Source organism: Halichoerus grypus, chromosome 9 (assembly GCF_964656455.1).
Source record: "Halichoerus grypus chromosome 9, mHalGry1.hap1.1, whole genome shotgun sequence".
Lineage (NCBI taxonomy): Eukaryota > Metazoa > Chordata > Mammalia > Carnivora > Phocidae > Halichoerus > Halichoerus grypus.
Window position 1 is genome coordinate 15,178,651 of NC_135720.1, and position 17,178 is coordinate 15,195,828.

The 17,178-nt window shown below is 42.7% G+C and overlaps 1 protein-coding gene across 1 annotated transcript in view; it reads right to left on the reverse strand.

The window, feature by feature from the left end:
• Positions 1 to 5,346: 5,346 nt before the first annotated feature.
• The window catches only part of CCDC170 (coiled-coil domain containing 170), a 95,764-nt gene continuing 83,932 nt past the window's right edge, over positions 5,347 to 17,178 (reverse strand). The window contains exons 11-13 of the mRNA XM_078054568.1: positions 14,939 to 14,954; positions 9,380 to 9,616; positions 5,347 to 7,367 (exon numbers count right to left, since the gene is read on the reverse strand). Of these exons, the coding sequence (XP_077910694.1) occupies positions 7,167 to 7,367; positions 9,380 to 9,616; positions 14,939 to 14,954 (454 nt within the window). The 3' untranslated portion in view covers positions 5,347 to 7,166. The remainder of the gene's footprint in view (positions 7,368 to 9,379; positions 9,617 to 14,938; positions 14,955 to 17,178) is intronic.

A 17,178-nucleotide genomic window follows, 5' to 3' on the forward strand; every position in this document is an offset into this window, starting at 1 on the left:
TGGCTTTCTGTGGCATCATTGGCAGAAGACCCAGCATACAGTCACAAGATGTTTGGATTCTGGGAGGCAAGGCACAAGGCATCCATTTCCTACTGGCCCAGATGGCAGCAGGAAAGAGAGTTAGCAGCAGGAGGGGAGGCACAGTAAAAGTGGTAGCTTCCAGATCTTGGTAGTATCAATGAGATTCTGGATCCTCTGGCTTTCTGACTACAGAAGTAGCAGCAGCAATCTTGGTCGTTTCATTCTATGGTGTGCCTTTGGGAATCGCTATGGAAAACTCAACCTCAAGTCTATTCTTCAGCCCTCACATGATTCTGCAAGCCACTTAATACCCTATAATAAATCCTTTCTTGGTTAAGCTACTTGGAGTAGTGTCTCTTCTGTACTCTACAGTGCTAAAACTAACAGGAAATGGAAAAATAGAATAAAATCTTCTTTCGGTACTCAACACTATACTGGAACCTAGTTATGTATCTCGACAGAGAATTCTGAAAAGAAGGAAAAAGCCAAATCGTTTAAGTCATAGATATTTGGGGGGTTTTTTCATTGTTGTTCTGGTTTTTGTGGGTCCTATATCACCAAGCGATCAATAAACACTTGTTCATTGATAAAACCACATGATGGAAAAACACCAAATGGCTTCATACTTTCATGACTAGTTGCAAGGAGAATGAATGAATCCGTCTAAGGTCGGACAGACCTAAGACCCTAAAAAAAGGGTCCTGGAAAGACCCTGCGATGGGAATTTGGAGGCAGGGGTTTGTTGAATTGCACACTTAGAACAAAACCTGTAAGAAAGTAAGAAAACAAGACTGGGCAGAGGAAGCAGTTGAAGTGTGATGAAGTTGCCACAGAGGCCTTGGCTGATTTTGGGGGGGGGGGGAAGTGGGGGGGGGCGTAGTTCTGAATCTGACATGACCCTTCAGAGTGGTTCTGAATTAAAGAAAGAAGGTCAGGTCTTTGTACCCCCACATTGACCAGTCACTAGATACAAACTGCCTCAGGGTAAAGTCTGTGACCCAGGATGAGGTAGCTCCCTTCAGCCAAGGGCAAGTCCTTGCCAGGAACTCAGCTATGGGTTGTCAAGAGCCAACAGCTCTGGGCAGCTGAAAAAGGAGCGCTTCAGTCCTAGAGGGGGGCCTGGGTAGTGAATCACAGCATCTGCTCAGAACCCAGGGAAGTCTGAGTGAGTGAGAGATAATGAGGTATAAACTACTGGTGTTCATGTGGAAGAAAGAGTAGATAGATGAGGGAGAATACAGGAGGTAGAGCAGACACCAGCTCTGGGAAGAGGGAGAGGGACAAGTCAGAGTTCCCTCCCTAAACCCAGCCTCAGACACTTGAGCAGATGCCAGGCCATTGGCTGAGGCAGGAAGCCCAGGAGAAAAGTAGGTTATTGGCAAGAAGAGGATGGAGGCAGAAATTACAAATTCAATGTTGCCTATGTTGAGTGTGAGATACCTGTAGGATATAACAACATTCACTGAGCACTTGCGACGTCCATGTTCTGAGCTATGCACCTTATATATATCGACTCATTGAATCCTTATATAAGGATTCTTCTATGAGGAAACTAGTCTTGTTATTCCTATTCTTGTCCTGAAGCACACTGGTTTTCTTTTTTTTTTTTTTTTTAAGATTTTATTTATTTATTTGACAGAGAGAGAGAGACAGTGAGAGAAGGAACACAAGCAGGGGGAGAGGGAGAGGGAGAAGCAGACTCCCCGCCAAGCAGGGAGCCTGATGCGGGGCTCAATCCCAGGACCCTGGGATCATGACCTGAGCCAAAGGCAGACGCTTAACGACTGAGCCACCCAGGCGCCCGCACACTGGTTTTCAAAGTGGTAAATCACCTGGGCCAAGTCACTCAGCAGAGCTTATATTTGAACCCAAGTCTCTTTTGCTCAATTCCTACAGGGGTCCTCTCCACACCATCCTATAGATGAGAAGAGAAGGACAGGAATCTGATCTAGAGAGATAATTGTTCTGGGAGAAGATCAGGACAGGAACCTGATCTAGAGAGATAACAGTTGGCATCATCATTGCATAGATGATAATTAAAGCCCCAAGAATAGGTGAAACTAGTTATCAATATTTACAATAGCAATATTATTTGCTAACATGCGCCAAGTATTCCCCACATGCCAGGATATCTTCTAAATGCTCTATGTTATTTAAACCTAAGCAATCTTGTAAGATGAGGCCTAGGCTCCCAGGGCTGTGTTAACGAAGTTCCACAAACCGCATGGTTTACACAACATAAATGTTTTGTCACGCAGTTCTGGAGGCCAGGCGTCTGAGATACCAGCTGAAGCAGTAGAAGCAGAGACAGAGGGAAGTTGAGTTTTCATGGCATTAAAGGAAACCAGGATGCATGGGATAAGCAAGAGCACCCAGCCATGAGAGCCACACTGGATCCTGTATATGGCGCTCTAGCTGTTGGACCATCAACTACATTCCGGTTTCTGAGATGTATGATTGTTCCTCACTGAGTTCTGACGGTGAGGTCAAGATTCCCACCCACGCTCATATCCACACTTATCCTTACATTAAACGCTTATTTCACTTCTGTTTCTTATAACCTTAAAATAATCTGACTCAAGAACCCAGAGAGGCAGAGGGAAAGAAATGAATTGAATGCCACATCATGGAAGCTAATGCAAAAGAATGATTTGAGAAGGAAATGGTCAACTGTATTACATGTTACAGAAAGATCAAGCAAAACAAGCACTTTAAAACTAACAGAGGTTTGCTAACAAAAAATGCAAGAGCTGGGTAAGTAGTGACTGAAGCCAGGCTGCCACGGACAATGACAGGAATGAGAGGTAAGACCAGAAAGACAGCCATAGAAACCACACTTTCAAGTGGCTCGACTGTGAAGAAAGAGAGGGAAGTGAGGCCCTACACAGAAGTTGTTGCAGAGTAGAAGGACTGATTTAAGATGAACACATTTGAATGCAGAGGGAAAGGAGCCATATGAACGTGAGGTTGAAGAGAGGACAACTGATGGGATGAAGTTGCTTGGATGCAAGCAGCCGGGGGGAGGAAAGAGTCCAAGGCAGGAAGAGGGAAGAAGGCAATGAGGGGTGTGCACACATAGCAGGCTATTTTAGGATCTGATATTGAAGATATTTCCTGTAATGGCTTCTATTTTGTGGGTGAAATAGGAGACAAGATTATCTGCTGACAGTGAAGAAAGAGAAAGGTTAAGAGCCTTGAGGAAGAGAAAAAGATTTGCAAGAGTCATTTCAGAAAATGGCAGTGAGCTCTAAGCAGAACACTGTGGAGGATTACTGGTTAGTACAGAGGGCTCAGGTGAGACCAACAGACCTGAGTTTGGCATGCCCACCTGTGATTTCCCCCAGTCTCATCGGGTGGGGCAGGAAAAGCAGCAGAAACATTGTTAGTTGGGATTAATTGAAATCTGAGGGGAGAGGGGCAAGGGCACAAGGAGTTCAAGGTGCTGGGAAAAGAATGATTGAAGAAAGGAACCAGAGGATCTCTGCTGACCCCAGATGCCAAGGCTAGTAGGGAGAAAAATAGGAGAACCAAGGAGACTCAAAGAACAACAGTGTGGGGGGTAAAGAGATGGAGGTCTGCAATGGTAAGAGTTTATGGAGATTTGAAGATTTCAGAGGTGGAGAAGTTGTAGGTGATTAGAAGATTCTAAATTGGACCATGTGTCATAGACGTGTGTTGTGTGCCTGTCCAGCTTCTCTTCCTTTGGGGAGTTTTCCTTCTGTCATTACATGCGCTTTTGGTTGAACAGATCACCCGGGAACCTCATCCCACCCCGCCTCTGCTACAGGAGTCGGCATGGGATGCAGGCCAATGAGTTCATCCCCTGCCTAAAGTGCTTGGTTGAGGGATGAGTACATGACCAAGAAGAGATGATCAGACTCTTCTTTCCTGACATTCTTTCCCTGAATGTTGGAGGCAGAGTCTCTCATTTCCTCAGCTATGAGTTGTAAACATCACGTAGCTGCTTGTGGCCATCTTTCCAGCAGCATGGAGGAACCACCTCCAGAAGGAGAAAGTGAGACCAACATGCAAAGACAAGCAAATCAAGGAGAAATGAAAGACGGGTAGAAGCGAGAAGAATCCAAATAACAATTTTAAATCACTGGATCTAACCATGCTGAAGCTAGTCTACCTGAATCTTTCAAATGAGCCCCCCACCACCACCAAATTCTCTTTGGGTGAAGTTAGTCTAAATATAATTTTTTAAAGATTTTATTTATTTATTTTTGAGAGAGAGAGAGCACAAACGGGGTGTGGGGGAGGAGCAGAGAGAGAAGCAGACTTCCCACTGAGCAGGGAGCCTGATGCAGGACTCAATCCCAAGACCCTGGAATCATGACCTGTGCCGAAGGCAGATGCTTAACCAACTGAGCCACCCAGGCGCCCCAACTGAAGGTAGTCTAAGTTGAATTACTATAAACTGCAATCTAAGGTTTAAGTAGCTGAAACTAAAGGAGGTAAATGTATGGGGGTCAAGAAGGCCAAGAAACTAAAGATAGGGTGTTGTATGAGTTTTCCTTATGGGCACTAAAGTCATCCAAGATGAAGGCAGTACTTAACAGGGTGGAGAAGACACCAATGAACCATCTGCAATAGTCTTAAGTAGGAAGAACAGACAGGATGTTAGTAGGTAACTGCAATGAAGACCAGAAGAAAGTTATATATCCGTTAATAGGAGTCTCAAATGAGCGATGGTTTTTATACAAAGGCGCAGGCGTAACGGTATGGAGGCTGCATAGGGGAGAGAGAAGCATCCAGACCACACTTACTGATGAGAAGCTAAGTGGAGTTGTGCAATAATGTGGATAAGATCGTTACTGCATAGAGCAGGCAGAGCCTTCCCGATCCAAGGTTATATAACCGTGAAATGCTTCCCAGTGAAGAATAAACTCCACTTCTAAGTCCTAAGTATTATTACAATATAAATAATGGAGACACTGTTTAACCACTTTTCAGCCCATCACCCCTTGACCTTGAATCACTCACGTTCATCAGTAAGACAGACTACAAGGTAGAACTGAAAATTTAGATGGCTCAGGCTTCTTTTTTTTCCTAATTGAGATGTTTTATGCATACATTTAAATGTCTCAATGACCAGAATAATAATCTCAAAGGCAATTATCACTCAAGTGTATTTGGTAGAAGAGTTGGTGTTAAATATTTTAAAGCCCTATTTAGAAAATCTCATCAATCTAACACATTTTATTGGACAACATAAAATATACATGGGTATTATGGAAGAACAAAAATCTAACACAAAAATGTGAGCCTGGGTTGCCAATTCTAGAATGAATGCCAATTCTAGAATGAATGCCAACGATCAACTGGCGTTTCAACAAGGAGAGAAATGGCTTTATTAAGGGATTTCAATTTATCCGAATGACAAATAGTTACTGTGTCTATGGACTATATATATAAACAGAACTTCTTTTTCTTATGCCGTGTGTAGTCTTTCCACCAGAAACGGAAACATATTATTATGCCAGTTCATGGTTTTAAAGTGATGCTGTTAAAAGTATCTCTGAATAGCATCGAAAATGAAATTTACAGAGAAAATAAGTGAAGTTCACTAAAGATTGTATTTGGAGAATGAAAACAGAGGGAAGGTATAAAAACAATCCCTCCATCTCTAAACACCCTCCACCTTTCCATGGCATGGATGAAACACAGCCACTCAGCAATTCAGTCCTCTAGAGACCCAACCAGTAAAGTCGCCTCTACCTCTCTGGGTAAGTGTGGGTCCAGACCAGTAGCCATTGCATCTTTGGAGTGTGGTGGGGGGGAGGGATCTCCAGAGACCACAGGCCTTCCGCTGGGAAAATACAAGGCCAAGTCTCCTGCCTGTTGCAGCCCTAGCTCATGTCCTCAGTCATGGCTGTGCAGGTATATTTAATCAGTCACAAATGCTACTTCATACTGTCCTTGCACACAAGGGAGAAAGCCAGGCAACCCTGACCCATTCCCCAGGGGACATCCTTAGTCATTCTCCCTCTGTGTGATCTGTCATCCGGCCTCTAAGTGTCAAACTCCTTTTCTTTCCTCTAGAATTTACTTTTTCTCTTAATGTTTGAATGTAATCTCTTTTCCCCCCTCCTTTAATTAGACACCAATGCTTTTTTTCAGACATATTTTCATATGGCAAAAATAAGATAATCACCCAAAAAAGTAAAAGTTTTTCTCAATAAAGTTAAGAATATGGTTTCCTGAAAAATACTTGTGAAATAGAAATTTAAAAAGAAGGCAGAAAGTGATGGAAATTTGTAATAAAACCCTGGTCCTAAAAAAGTACTCTTGCTGTCAGTACATGTAATATATTGGTGAGTAAACCTGGGCAGGATTTCTTCATCTTATCGGTTTCACATTAAAGGTTTCACTTTTAAAGGACTGAGACCAACCCTGTTCAAACATGAAAAATTACCACCAAATATGATCTGGCAGCAACATTTAAAACCGGTAGGTTTCTCATAGGACCTCAGACCTATGTATGTTTTATCCAAATAATTAGTTGTAATGCTTTTTAAAGAAATCATATGCGTGACACTCATGAATCTCAGTCACTTTTTGGACTTGATTGAATGTATGAATGTTTGCCTTCCTTTATGGGGGCAATTTTCACCAGGATCACAGGCTTTCAGGAGAAACTGGAGGAGTGTAGAGTAGCAGAGAAGGCACCGCCTTTGACCAAGGGCCAACGTGGTAAGGCTGCTCGTTCAATCACTAACCAACTACAATCTTGGGTAGGTAACACCCTCTCTGAGCCCCAGAGAGGTTGTAAAATAAAACATTAAAGCTTCTCCACGTGACCATTATGAGAATTAAATTGGGTAGTAAAGCCCCTGACTCATAAAAAAAGAATCCCATAAATGTTAATCTCCTACCACCATTGCCCATTCTAGATATGCAATCTACTGGACTTCTTCTGGGTCCCAAAGTGCTAGCAAAAAAAATAACAGGTGTTCTTAGTGTCAAACATTAACCTACAGCTGGCACCTCTGAGATCCTTTTTTGCAAATGATGGATTCACATGCACGGTCATCGAAATATATGGTATTCACACACTGATCAATGTCAAAGGCTTGGGGAATTTGTGAAATTGACAGTTGTGTCCCATCTCTTAGCTCCACCTCCCCCAAGAGAGATGGTATTCAATGAAGGAGTTTTAAGTGACTCTGTGGTTGCCTATCTCCCCTGGGCATCACATCTTTGAGGCAGGCACAGGTGACAAAGTGATGCTGATGTGAATGGATCAGTCTTTCAAGACATTTGATGATTTCATAGTCTGGAAGCGCAAGACTGGTCACGTTCAAGCCCAGCATCTGGGAAACCACCTCCCTGAAGTCCACCAGCTGTAATATCAAACACACACACAAAGGGTGAGAACAAAATGTATCAGCTACTGCTAGTCCAAATGCAACCAACCAAACAAAAAAAACCCGTGGAAAGCCCAGGTGTGCATGAGGTAGGCAAATCACTTACTGTCTTTAACCTCAGTCCTCTCACTTATAAAATAGGAAGGTGCCATCTACTAAATTACCTCTAACATGCTTTCATCCCCAACTTTCAGTGATTTCATAACCTCTTTTCTCATAAGCCAATTAGTGTGGCATTGGCTACCAGGTCAAGAATCTCGGTTAGGCAACCATGAATGAGACCCTGACCTAAGACTCCGTGTTCTCACTTCCCGGTGGGAATAACCATACACCTACTTCTCAGGGCTGTTCTGAAATTTGGATCCAATGAAACAATGACTGTGTATGTGTTCTATATACTAAGAAGTGCTTTACAAAGGTGTGGTTGTATCCATGGGTGATAAGTACTTACCCACTGGAATTTTAACTGGGCATGGAAACTTTTTTTTTAAGATTTTATTTATTTATTTATTTATTTATTTATTTATTTATTTATTTGAGAGAGAGAGAGTGTGAGTGTGTGTGTGTGTGTGTGAGATGGGGGTGCAGAGGGAGAGGGAGAGAGAATCTCCAGCAGACTCCACGCTGATTGTGGAGTCCAACGTGGGGCTCGATCTCACAACCCTGAGACCGTGACCTGAGCCAAAACCAAGAGTCGGGCGCTTACCTGACTGAGCCACCCATGTGCCCCTGGGCATGGAAACTCTTAAGCTAAAGGAAGAACAAAGGGCAAGAAAGTATGAGCTGATAAAAACAGAAGGACTACTAAAAAAATGACCAGATCACATCACATGACAGCCTCCTTCACAACCCATAACAGTAGACTCTCTGGGACTACTCTCCGTCCATCACAAAAGGAAAAATGGAGAGGTGGGGAGGTTGGAGACCATGGATGCAAATGTGCCTCAGACCCCTTAAATTCTCGTACGCTGGTTGCTGTGATTCTGTGCTAGAGCAGAAGCAGGTAAGTCAGGGCTATCTGGGAAACCGCTTGCTAGAAGTACCTTCCATTTTGGAAAGATGTGACCCAATAGACGTTGCCTCCAGGAAGAGTGCCTTCCAAACATTCTCACCCTGTCTTCCTTCACTTCCCAACCTCCTTCCCATGCTGAGTCCAGTTTGGGGGAACACAATACCCTCTCCAGCCTAGTGTCCCTGATGAAAAAGTTCCCCTCAAACTTTTCTCCCCTTTCACATATGGTCAAGGCTCTTCATTCCTGAGAGGTTTCCCTCTGAGAACACACACTTTATAGTTTGGCCTTCCTCAACGTTGCCTGACACATGAGCCAAAGCAGAGGCAGCCGAAGAGGAAAAAAAAAAGAAAATCCTAAGATCAGAGTCCACTCTCTGCCCTTTTGAGCTTCAGCAACAGAGGGAGATGAAAGCCAAAAGCAATGGGGGTCAGGCTGCCCGGGACAGTTTCTTTATGCCTGACCTCCTGATGTGCTCACCAGATAAAACTCTCCTCCTTACAACCAGTCAGTGAGTGAGCACGGTTTATAGCTTACATCTGGGCAAGGTTGGCCATCGAGTCTGGGTGCCACTGTTTGAGAGTTGGGACAGTTTCCTGACACTGATCTCTGCTGGAGATAAGCTTTCCCTCCTGAGGTTGAAGCCTGGGATGATGCAAACTTCAGAGGCAATCAGTGAACATAATCAAAACCTCTCCACAACCAGAACCTGGCTTTCCACAGCCTTTCCACTGCTTTGATGAGAAGGTCTTTTTCTTTCCTACGATTCGTGCCATCAAACCGTGAATTATTTTTCTTAGCAGAGTAAATCATAATGGTCATTTTAATTCCAGAAAGATGTGAGAGGGCAAGCAGATATATTGAAACGATAAAGAAAGCTTTGTAAATTGTTTTTGAAGAAACGTACGAAAAATTACCAAGCTTTTGAATTGTCCCATCGTTTCCTAAACAAGATTTCACCCCCAGATTTCTACCCACCTGCTTTTCTCTTGTTTCTGCTTCTTCCAGACATTTTTTTAGTGTCTTCATTTCGCTGGTTACCACTTCCATCATATTCCTGGCCCTCTCTTTATCCTCCTGAGCCTCGTGCTCTGCGGTATCCAGTTCTGACTTGACAGACATTAGCTTTTTCTCAGCTTTCTCCTTCATCTTCTCAAGTTTGTCTCTGGACTTATTTAGGTCTTCAGTGGCTTTGGTCTGTTCCAAAGTTTTAATCTACGAAGTCAAGAGAACGCTAATAATTTCTTTCGTATTTGTTTTGGACAATTGTATCAACAAGATAAACTAGAAGTCAATGAAATTCACTTAATAACTTTTTTATAAATAAAGAATGGAATCCATCCCAGTTATACAGACTTTGCTAAGCATACACACTGGACAAACATGCCTTAAGGCAGTTACAGTTTATAAACATGTCAGAGTACCATTATTTGGAAAACCAATGAGACAAATGGTAGATAGCACAATTCTGGGGTTAAAGATTAAAATAAAGTCTGCTGGTACCTACACACAGACTCTAATGAACTCCATAGGCAAAAGCAACTTGCACTTTGGGCCCTACAAAAGGGTCGTCCCCAGCATAGAAACACTAGGAAAAGTAAAATATCTCCTTTGTTAGTGGTCTATGACAAGGGAGCCCAACTAAAATCCCCTTAGTAAGTCTTCACTACTGCCATAAGGAAAATCTAGAACAGAAATATTTCAGAAGAAATGCCTTCTGATTTGACCAATGAGTATGGGAGGCATGAGGTGCCCATAGCATTCCACTACAAACAAGAGGAAAGGGGTGGGGGTGCCGCTCTCCAGGAAGCAGTCCCAGGATCTTAAAGTCAACACAAAGAGCATTTTCTTTATTAGCTTAGTATTTAAAATTTTGCCAGATCTGCTTACAAAAAAGAATTTGAAATCAAAAACTAATGATGTAATGTATGGTGATTAACATAATAAAATAAAATTAAAAAAAAAAGTTTGAAATTCTGACAAATACTACGACATAGGTGAACTTTGGACATTACAACAAATAAGATAAGCCAGACACAAAAGGATAGATATTGCATAATTCCATTTATAGGAGGTACCCAAGATAGGCTAATTCATTATAGAATTCCATCCCCAAGGGAGGAATGGGGAGTTATTTAATGGGCACTGAGTTTCAGTTTAGGATGATAAAAAGTTCTGGAAATGGATGGTGGTGATGGTTGCACAACACTGTGAACGTACTTAATGCCACTGAATTGTACACTTAAAAATGGCTCAAATGGTAACTTTTATGTTATGGATATTTTACCACATTAAAAAAAAAGAATTGGAGGTAGTTTTACATATTTGGCACAAAATTTTTAACACTGACCATTAAAAATAAATATGAACAAGCTACCATTTAACATCCTCGGGGATAGCTACAGTCAAAAAGAGAGACAGTCACAAGTGTTGACGAGGATGTAGAGAAATCGGAACCCTCACGTGCCGCTGGTGGGAGGGCAAAATGGTGCAGCTGTGAGAAACAGTTTTCCAGTTTTCAAAATGTTAAGCTCAGAGTTAACACATGAGCTAGCAATTCCACTTCTAGGTTTATATATTCCAGAGAATTGAAAACTTCTGTCACACAAAACCTGCCCACAGATGTTCACAGAAGGACTATTCATAATCACCAAAAAGTAACAACAACCCAAATATCCATCAACCAACGAGTAGATAAATGAAATGTTGTAGATCCATACAACGGAATGTTATTCGCCAATAAGAAGGAATGAAGTACTGATACATGCTATGGATGAACATTGAAAAAACGTCTGCTAAGAGAAAAGCCAGTAATGAAAGACCACTTATTGTATTTTTCCATTCATATGAAAGATCTAAAAAAGGCCATGGACTGGTGGGAGGGGAGACTGGGGAGTAATTGCCAATGGGCTGTTTTTAGGGGTGATGAAAATGTTCTGAAATTAGATAACGGAAATTTGCTTTCCTCTACTATAACACAACCTCTGAAGAAATTTAGTTTCTTTTCCCACAGAGAGGAGGCCGATGGCAGCCATGCCTGGACAAGTTCAAAGCTTTGAACTGGCTCCATGCAGAAGAAAGGAAATCCTCGGGAAACTGACAGCTGCTGTGGGACTTGCGATCAAGAAGGCATAAAAACCACCACTGCAGCTTGAGAAATCCGCGGGCGAGACAATGCCAACCACAGTTGAGGGAAGGAACTCGGAGTCAGTTTTTGAGCCAATGAAATGGCATTAGAAGACCCAGCACTTGAGCCAAGTTACTGCCACCCACTAAGTTCAGGTCTGCAGAGGCTGACCTTGCGGATCATTCATGGATTCCAGGTTATCAAAACCCATACTGGAAAATGAACAGCGTATTGGATACAGCATAATAGAGTATTGCCTCAACGTTGCTTCCTGGGTGTGATGATGTACAGGGGTCACATCAAAGAATACTCTTGTTCTTAAGAGATACCTGGTATTTAGGGGTGACGTGTCATGATGCATGTAACTTATTCTCAAATGGTTCAGCAAAAAAGAAAACCTCCTGCCCTCATTAGGCAAAACAGAGCAATTGGTAAAAATGTTAAGTTATTATGTAAATCATTATGTGAAGAATAAAATACTGTCCATTATACTATTCTTGCAACTGTTCTCTAGATTTGAAATTTTTCAAAACAAAAAGTCGGGAAAGGGAACCGTCCCACGCATGATCAATACAATGTGCATCCTCTCCGTAAACGTTTTTGAACATATATGTATACTTATTTATAAATTAGAAAAGCAGCTGCTCTAAATAACATAGTCTGTCGACTATCAAACATATTACAAACTGGGGGACATGACACGAATGAAATGTTTATCAATTTTAAAACAAAGGTATCTCCTTTTAAAACAAAGAGATTCCCTTCATGTGCAAATTATCACATTGCTGCAGAGAGACTATGTGGCCAAGAGGGAATTTGCTGGGATTGGGATACTGAATTCAAAAGCTTATATTAAAGGATACTTTCAGCCTTTCTGCTCAGATTGGAAAAACATTTACAGTGGGCTATCTACCAAAAGTGACGGAACACAGCTTGGAGAGCTAGAAGTCCATAAATCAGGTCCTAATGAGAAGAATTCATAGCCAAAAATGTCTGAAAAATATGAGACTTTATCACAATCCTAAAGCCTGCCTCAATTCTTGCCATCAGGGAGCAAAGGAAAGTCATGGAGCTCTGAGCCAAGCCACCAGAACAGAACTAAAAGCCAGGGGATGACAGAGACCTTGGGGTCCTAAATCAAACCCAACAAACGAGATTCCTGGAAGTGGGGTATGCCTAAGCTGGTTTCTTTTTTTAAGATTTTATTTATTTATTTGACAGAGAGAGACACAGCGAGAGAGGGAACACAAGCAGGGGGAGTAAGAGAGGGAGAAGCAGGCTTCCCCGCAGAGCAGGGAGCCCGATGCGGGGCTCGATCCCAGGACCCTGGGATCATGACCTGAGCCAAAGGCAGACGCTTAAGGACTGAGCCACCCAGGCGCCCCCTAAGCTGGTTTCTTAATCCTCCGGAAGGAGCTTCCTGAATCCAGCCCAGAGTTCAGCAAGGGCCTGTGCTCCTAATGGTCTTCCAGTGGGGCAGAACTGATCATCAACAAGACCGATGTGCCACCCAGACTCCAGCAGGGTTAGAGAAGGCTCCGAGTGGCCTTTACGTCCAGGGAACACCCTATCTAGTGTCAGCCTCCTTGAGTGAAAAAAAGTCAAAATCTGGTAAATAATTTTCTCTCGTGTTAAAAGGGCCCAAGGCCCTGAAAGAGATGGTTATTGAACTTAAAATCTGATAGGTTGAATCCCACAGAGGATTTAAATTCTCTAACTGGAGGGCTTTCGAGAAGCCGCATTGAAAATGCAACCCTGCAGGAGCTAGGCACTGCACGCAGGTGCCCTGAAGACAAAGTGGGAGAGTGTCCCTGTGGCCCAAATACATGCTGCGCCCCTCCTAAAGAGAACCACAAGGATTTCAGCAGAAGGAAACTGAAGCAGAAAACAGAGGAAGGTGTTCAACTTGGCAGTGTGAGCACACCTCCACTCCCATCATTCCACAGCCCAAGAAGTTCTTCCTTGTAGGTTCTGCTTGGTGCACACAAAGTAGGGAGAGCTCAAACTCAATCCCAATCTACTATTGGAGATCCATTGAGCCCAAGATGGTAGGTTACAAGAAATATATATAAAGAAAGGCTGCACTGACCGGGCTGGAGAAAGTTCTGGAGTGGAGAAGGAGCACGGGGAGCAGCTGTCTTGCATGGGAGATAATCAAGAGAGGTAGCAAGAGGGAGAGACCTTTGCTGCTGGCTAAAGAATGTTATTCCTTTTAGTGTTTACTTGAGAGACTACAATGAAGATAACAATGGCTTTTCACCAATTTTTGGTTATCTGACTACTGATTTGGGGGCACAGGTCCCTACTAAAATTGGGCCACGGGGTACAGACAGAAAGCAGATACCTCTCCACCAAATATCTATTCTTTCTTTTGTTCTTACTGCCCAGAATAGACCCATTTCTCAAGCTGACTTCATCTAAGGGAGGCCCAGGGACTAAGTTCTGGCCAATGGAGATACAAAGCATTGTACTGTTCCTGGAAAGTGGCCTGCAGGGTGTCCTCCCGCATTTCCTCCTCGCTGGTGGCTGGAATGAGGCCGGAGCCCCGGCAGCTAGCTTGTGTTAGGAAGCAGCATTGAGGATGAAAGCTATTACTAGAACAGTGAGGCAGGATTGCTGATGACCACAGAGCCATCCTGCTAAGCATGGCACGTCTTCTTTTCCGTGACAGAGGAATAAACATCTCTTCTGTCTAAGCCACTGTTATTACAGGGGTGTTCCAATATATTTAGCTGAAACTAATCATAACCGACACAGGCTGAGAAACAGCTGGTGTTATAGGCGCTACACAAAGCATTTTCTGGATCCTCCGGAGTTCTTCCACATGATTCCAGTGCCTGCCTTTGCACTTGTGCAAAGACCTACGTTTGTGCCAGCTAGTAGTGCTACTTTAATTATTCTAGGTTAATGAGAAAAGAGCAAAGGTGGAGTTAATACATAATACATAATAATGTGTTCATGCCAAGGGAAGGCCAAACTATGTCACAGTGTGTGTACAAACAACGTATCTGCAGCATTCAGTTAAAGCACAGGGTGTCCTCAGGCGACATACACCACAGGAATGCCAGACTTCAGAAGAACCTGGGCCACAAGCAATTGATAGTATACCTTCTCATGAATGGCGACTGTAGTGAAATAACATAATCTAGCACATTGAATCAATATCGTTAATATTTTCAATTCGACTTTTACACCTCATTTTGCTTTCTCAATTGGTCTGAATTTTACAATGGTAAAAATGTAGCAAGATTGGGGCACCTGTGTGGCTCAGTCAGTTGGGCTGACTCTGGGTTTTGGCTCCGGTCATCATCTCAGGATCGTGGGATCAAGCCTCCGTCAGGCTCTGTGCTCAGTGGGGACTGTGCTTGAGATTCTCTCCCCCTCCCTTTCCTCCCCCTCTGCTCCTCCACCCTCAACTCATGTGCTCTCTCTCTCTAAAATAAATAAATAAAATTTTTTAAATGATGAAAAAAATCTGTTGACCACTTTTTAAAAAATGTAGCAAGATTAAGAAATTTTTATACAGTGTTAAGTTTGCATATATGAAAGCAATATTATACTAAAATTATTTTGACTCAACACAGGGAGGGTAATCTATAAAAGAATATTTTTCTTTCCAAAAGAGATTTTCTACAGTAATCATGTTTGCCTGCCAACTTAAAATTTAATAGTTATCTGGAAAGGTCTACACTTTCCTGGTTGAGAATTCAGGGGGAAATGTAGTGCATGAGTCTTAAAAAGGGAGACTGGGATAACCTAGGAGTCAAGGTCTTCAAGCATGGTTTTGCAACAGACAGAGAAATGCGCATAAAAACTCCACACAAATGCTCCTAACAGCCTTGCTCATAATAGCCAAAAACTGAAAACAATCATAATGTCCATCAAATGCTGAATGCATAAACAATGTGTGGTATATCCAAACGATGGAATATTATTAGGCATAAAAAGGAATTGTGATGGTTAATATTATGCGTTGGCCCACAGAACCCAGATATTTGGTGAAACATGGGTATTTCTGTGAGGGTGTCCTGGGGAGAGATTAACATTTAAGTTAGTGGACTTTCAGTAAAAGTAGATTTCCCTTCCATAGCGTGGGTGGGCTTCATCCAGTCCGTGGAAGGCCTGAACAGAACAAAAGTGACGCTCCCTGAGCAAGAGGGAATTCTACCAGAATCCAACCTTTAGACTAGAACTGCAACATCAGCTCTTCCTGCCAGCCAAGCCTGCAGATTTTGAACTTGCCAAACTCCATAATCACATGAGCCAATTTCTTAAAATCAATCAGTCTCCCTGTAGCCCTCCCTCTCTCCCCTCCTCCCTCCATGATACAATATATATGAAATATATATGTGCACAACATGGATGAACCCTGAAAACAGATGAAGTGAAAGAAGCCAAAGGCAAAAGGCCACATATTATACGATTCCGTTTATATGAAATGCCTAGAAGAGGAAAATCCATAAGACAGAAAATAAATTAGCGGTTTCCAGACGTTGGGGAAGGGGAAAATAGGGAGTAACTGGGATAGGTATGGGATTTTTTGGGGGGGAGTTGGGGGTACTGGAAATGTTTTAGAATTAGAAAGTGGTGATGCCTGCACAACCCCACCAATGTATTAAAAACAGTGAATTGTGGGGGCGGCTCAGTTGGTTAAGCATCTGCCTTCGGCTGAGGTCATGATCCCAGGACCCTGGGATCAAGCTCCGCGTTGGACTCCCGGCTCAGAGGGGAGTCTGCTTCTCCCTCTCCTTCTGCCCCTCCCCCTGCCTGTGCTCTTTTTCTCTCAAATAAATAAATAAATAAATAAACTCTTAAGAAAAAAGCTGGTGAACTGTACACTTTAAAAGGCTGAATTTTATGGCCTGAATTTTTTAAGGCAAAGAAATGTAGTTCAAATTAATATCTTTTATATCGACCTTCCATAAATGGTGAAATTAATTCTTAATTTAATAAGTGTAGTGGGCTGAACTATGTCCCTCTCCCCGCAAAAAATAAATACATATCCACCCAGAACCTCAGAATGTGACCTTATTTGGAATAAGGGCCTTTGCAGGTATCATTAAGGTTAAGGATCTCACGATGAGATCATCCGGGAATAGGGTGGCCCCTAAAACCAATGGTGGGTGTCCTTACAAGAAACAGAGAAGGAGGGACACACGAGGGGACAGTCACCTAACGGTGGTGGCAGAGAAGAATCCCGCAGGTGCAAGCAGCAAGCAGAAGCCCAGAGAGAGGATGGAGCGGATGGGCCCTTGTTCCCCAAAAGGAATCAACCTTGCCAACACTTTGCTGTCAGGCTGCTGGCCTCCAAAATTATGAGAGAAAAATTTCTATCATATTAAGCCACCCAATTCGTGATCACTGGTTATGGCAGCCATAGAAAATGATAAAAAGGCCATCTTAGCTAACATTCAGAAATGTTATCTGATGAATAATAAAGTCCGCACAGGGATGAGCACAGGCAATGGACAAAGATAAATAGTTGCTATCATTAGTCTGTCTTAGACACTAATATTGTATGTCTCCAACAAAAAAATAAAAAGTCATTTGTAGCTAAAATCTCTGAAATTCATGAAGTTAGCATTCACTCTGTTAGGAAGTTAGAGAGATCTCTGTTCTCTAGTGGAAGGCAGACTTAGCATCCCATGTC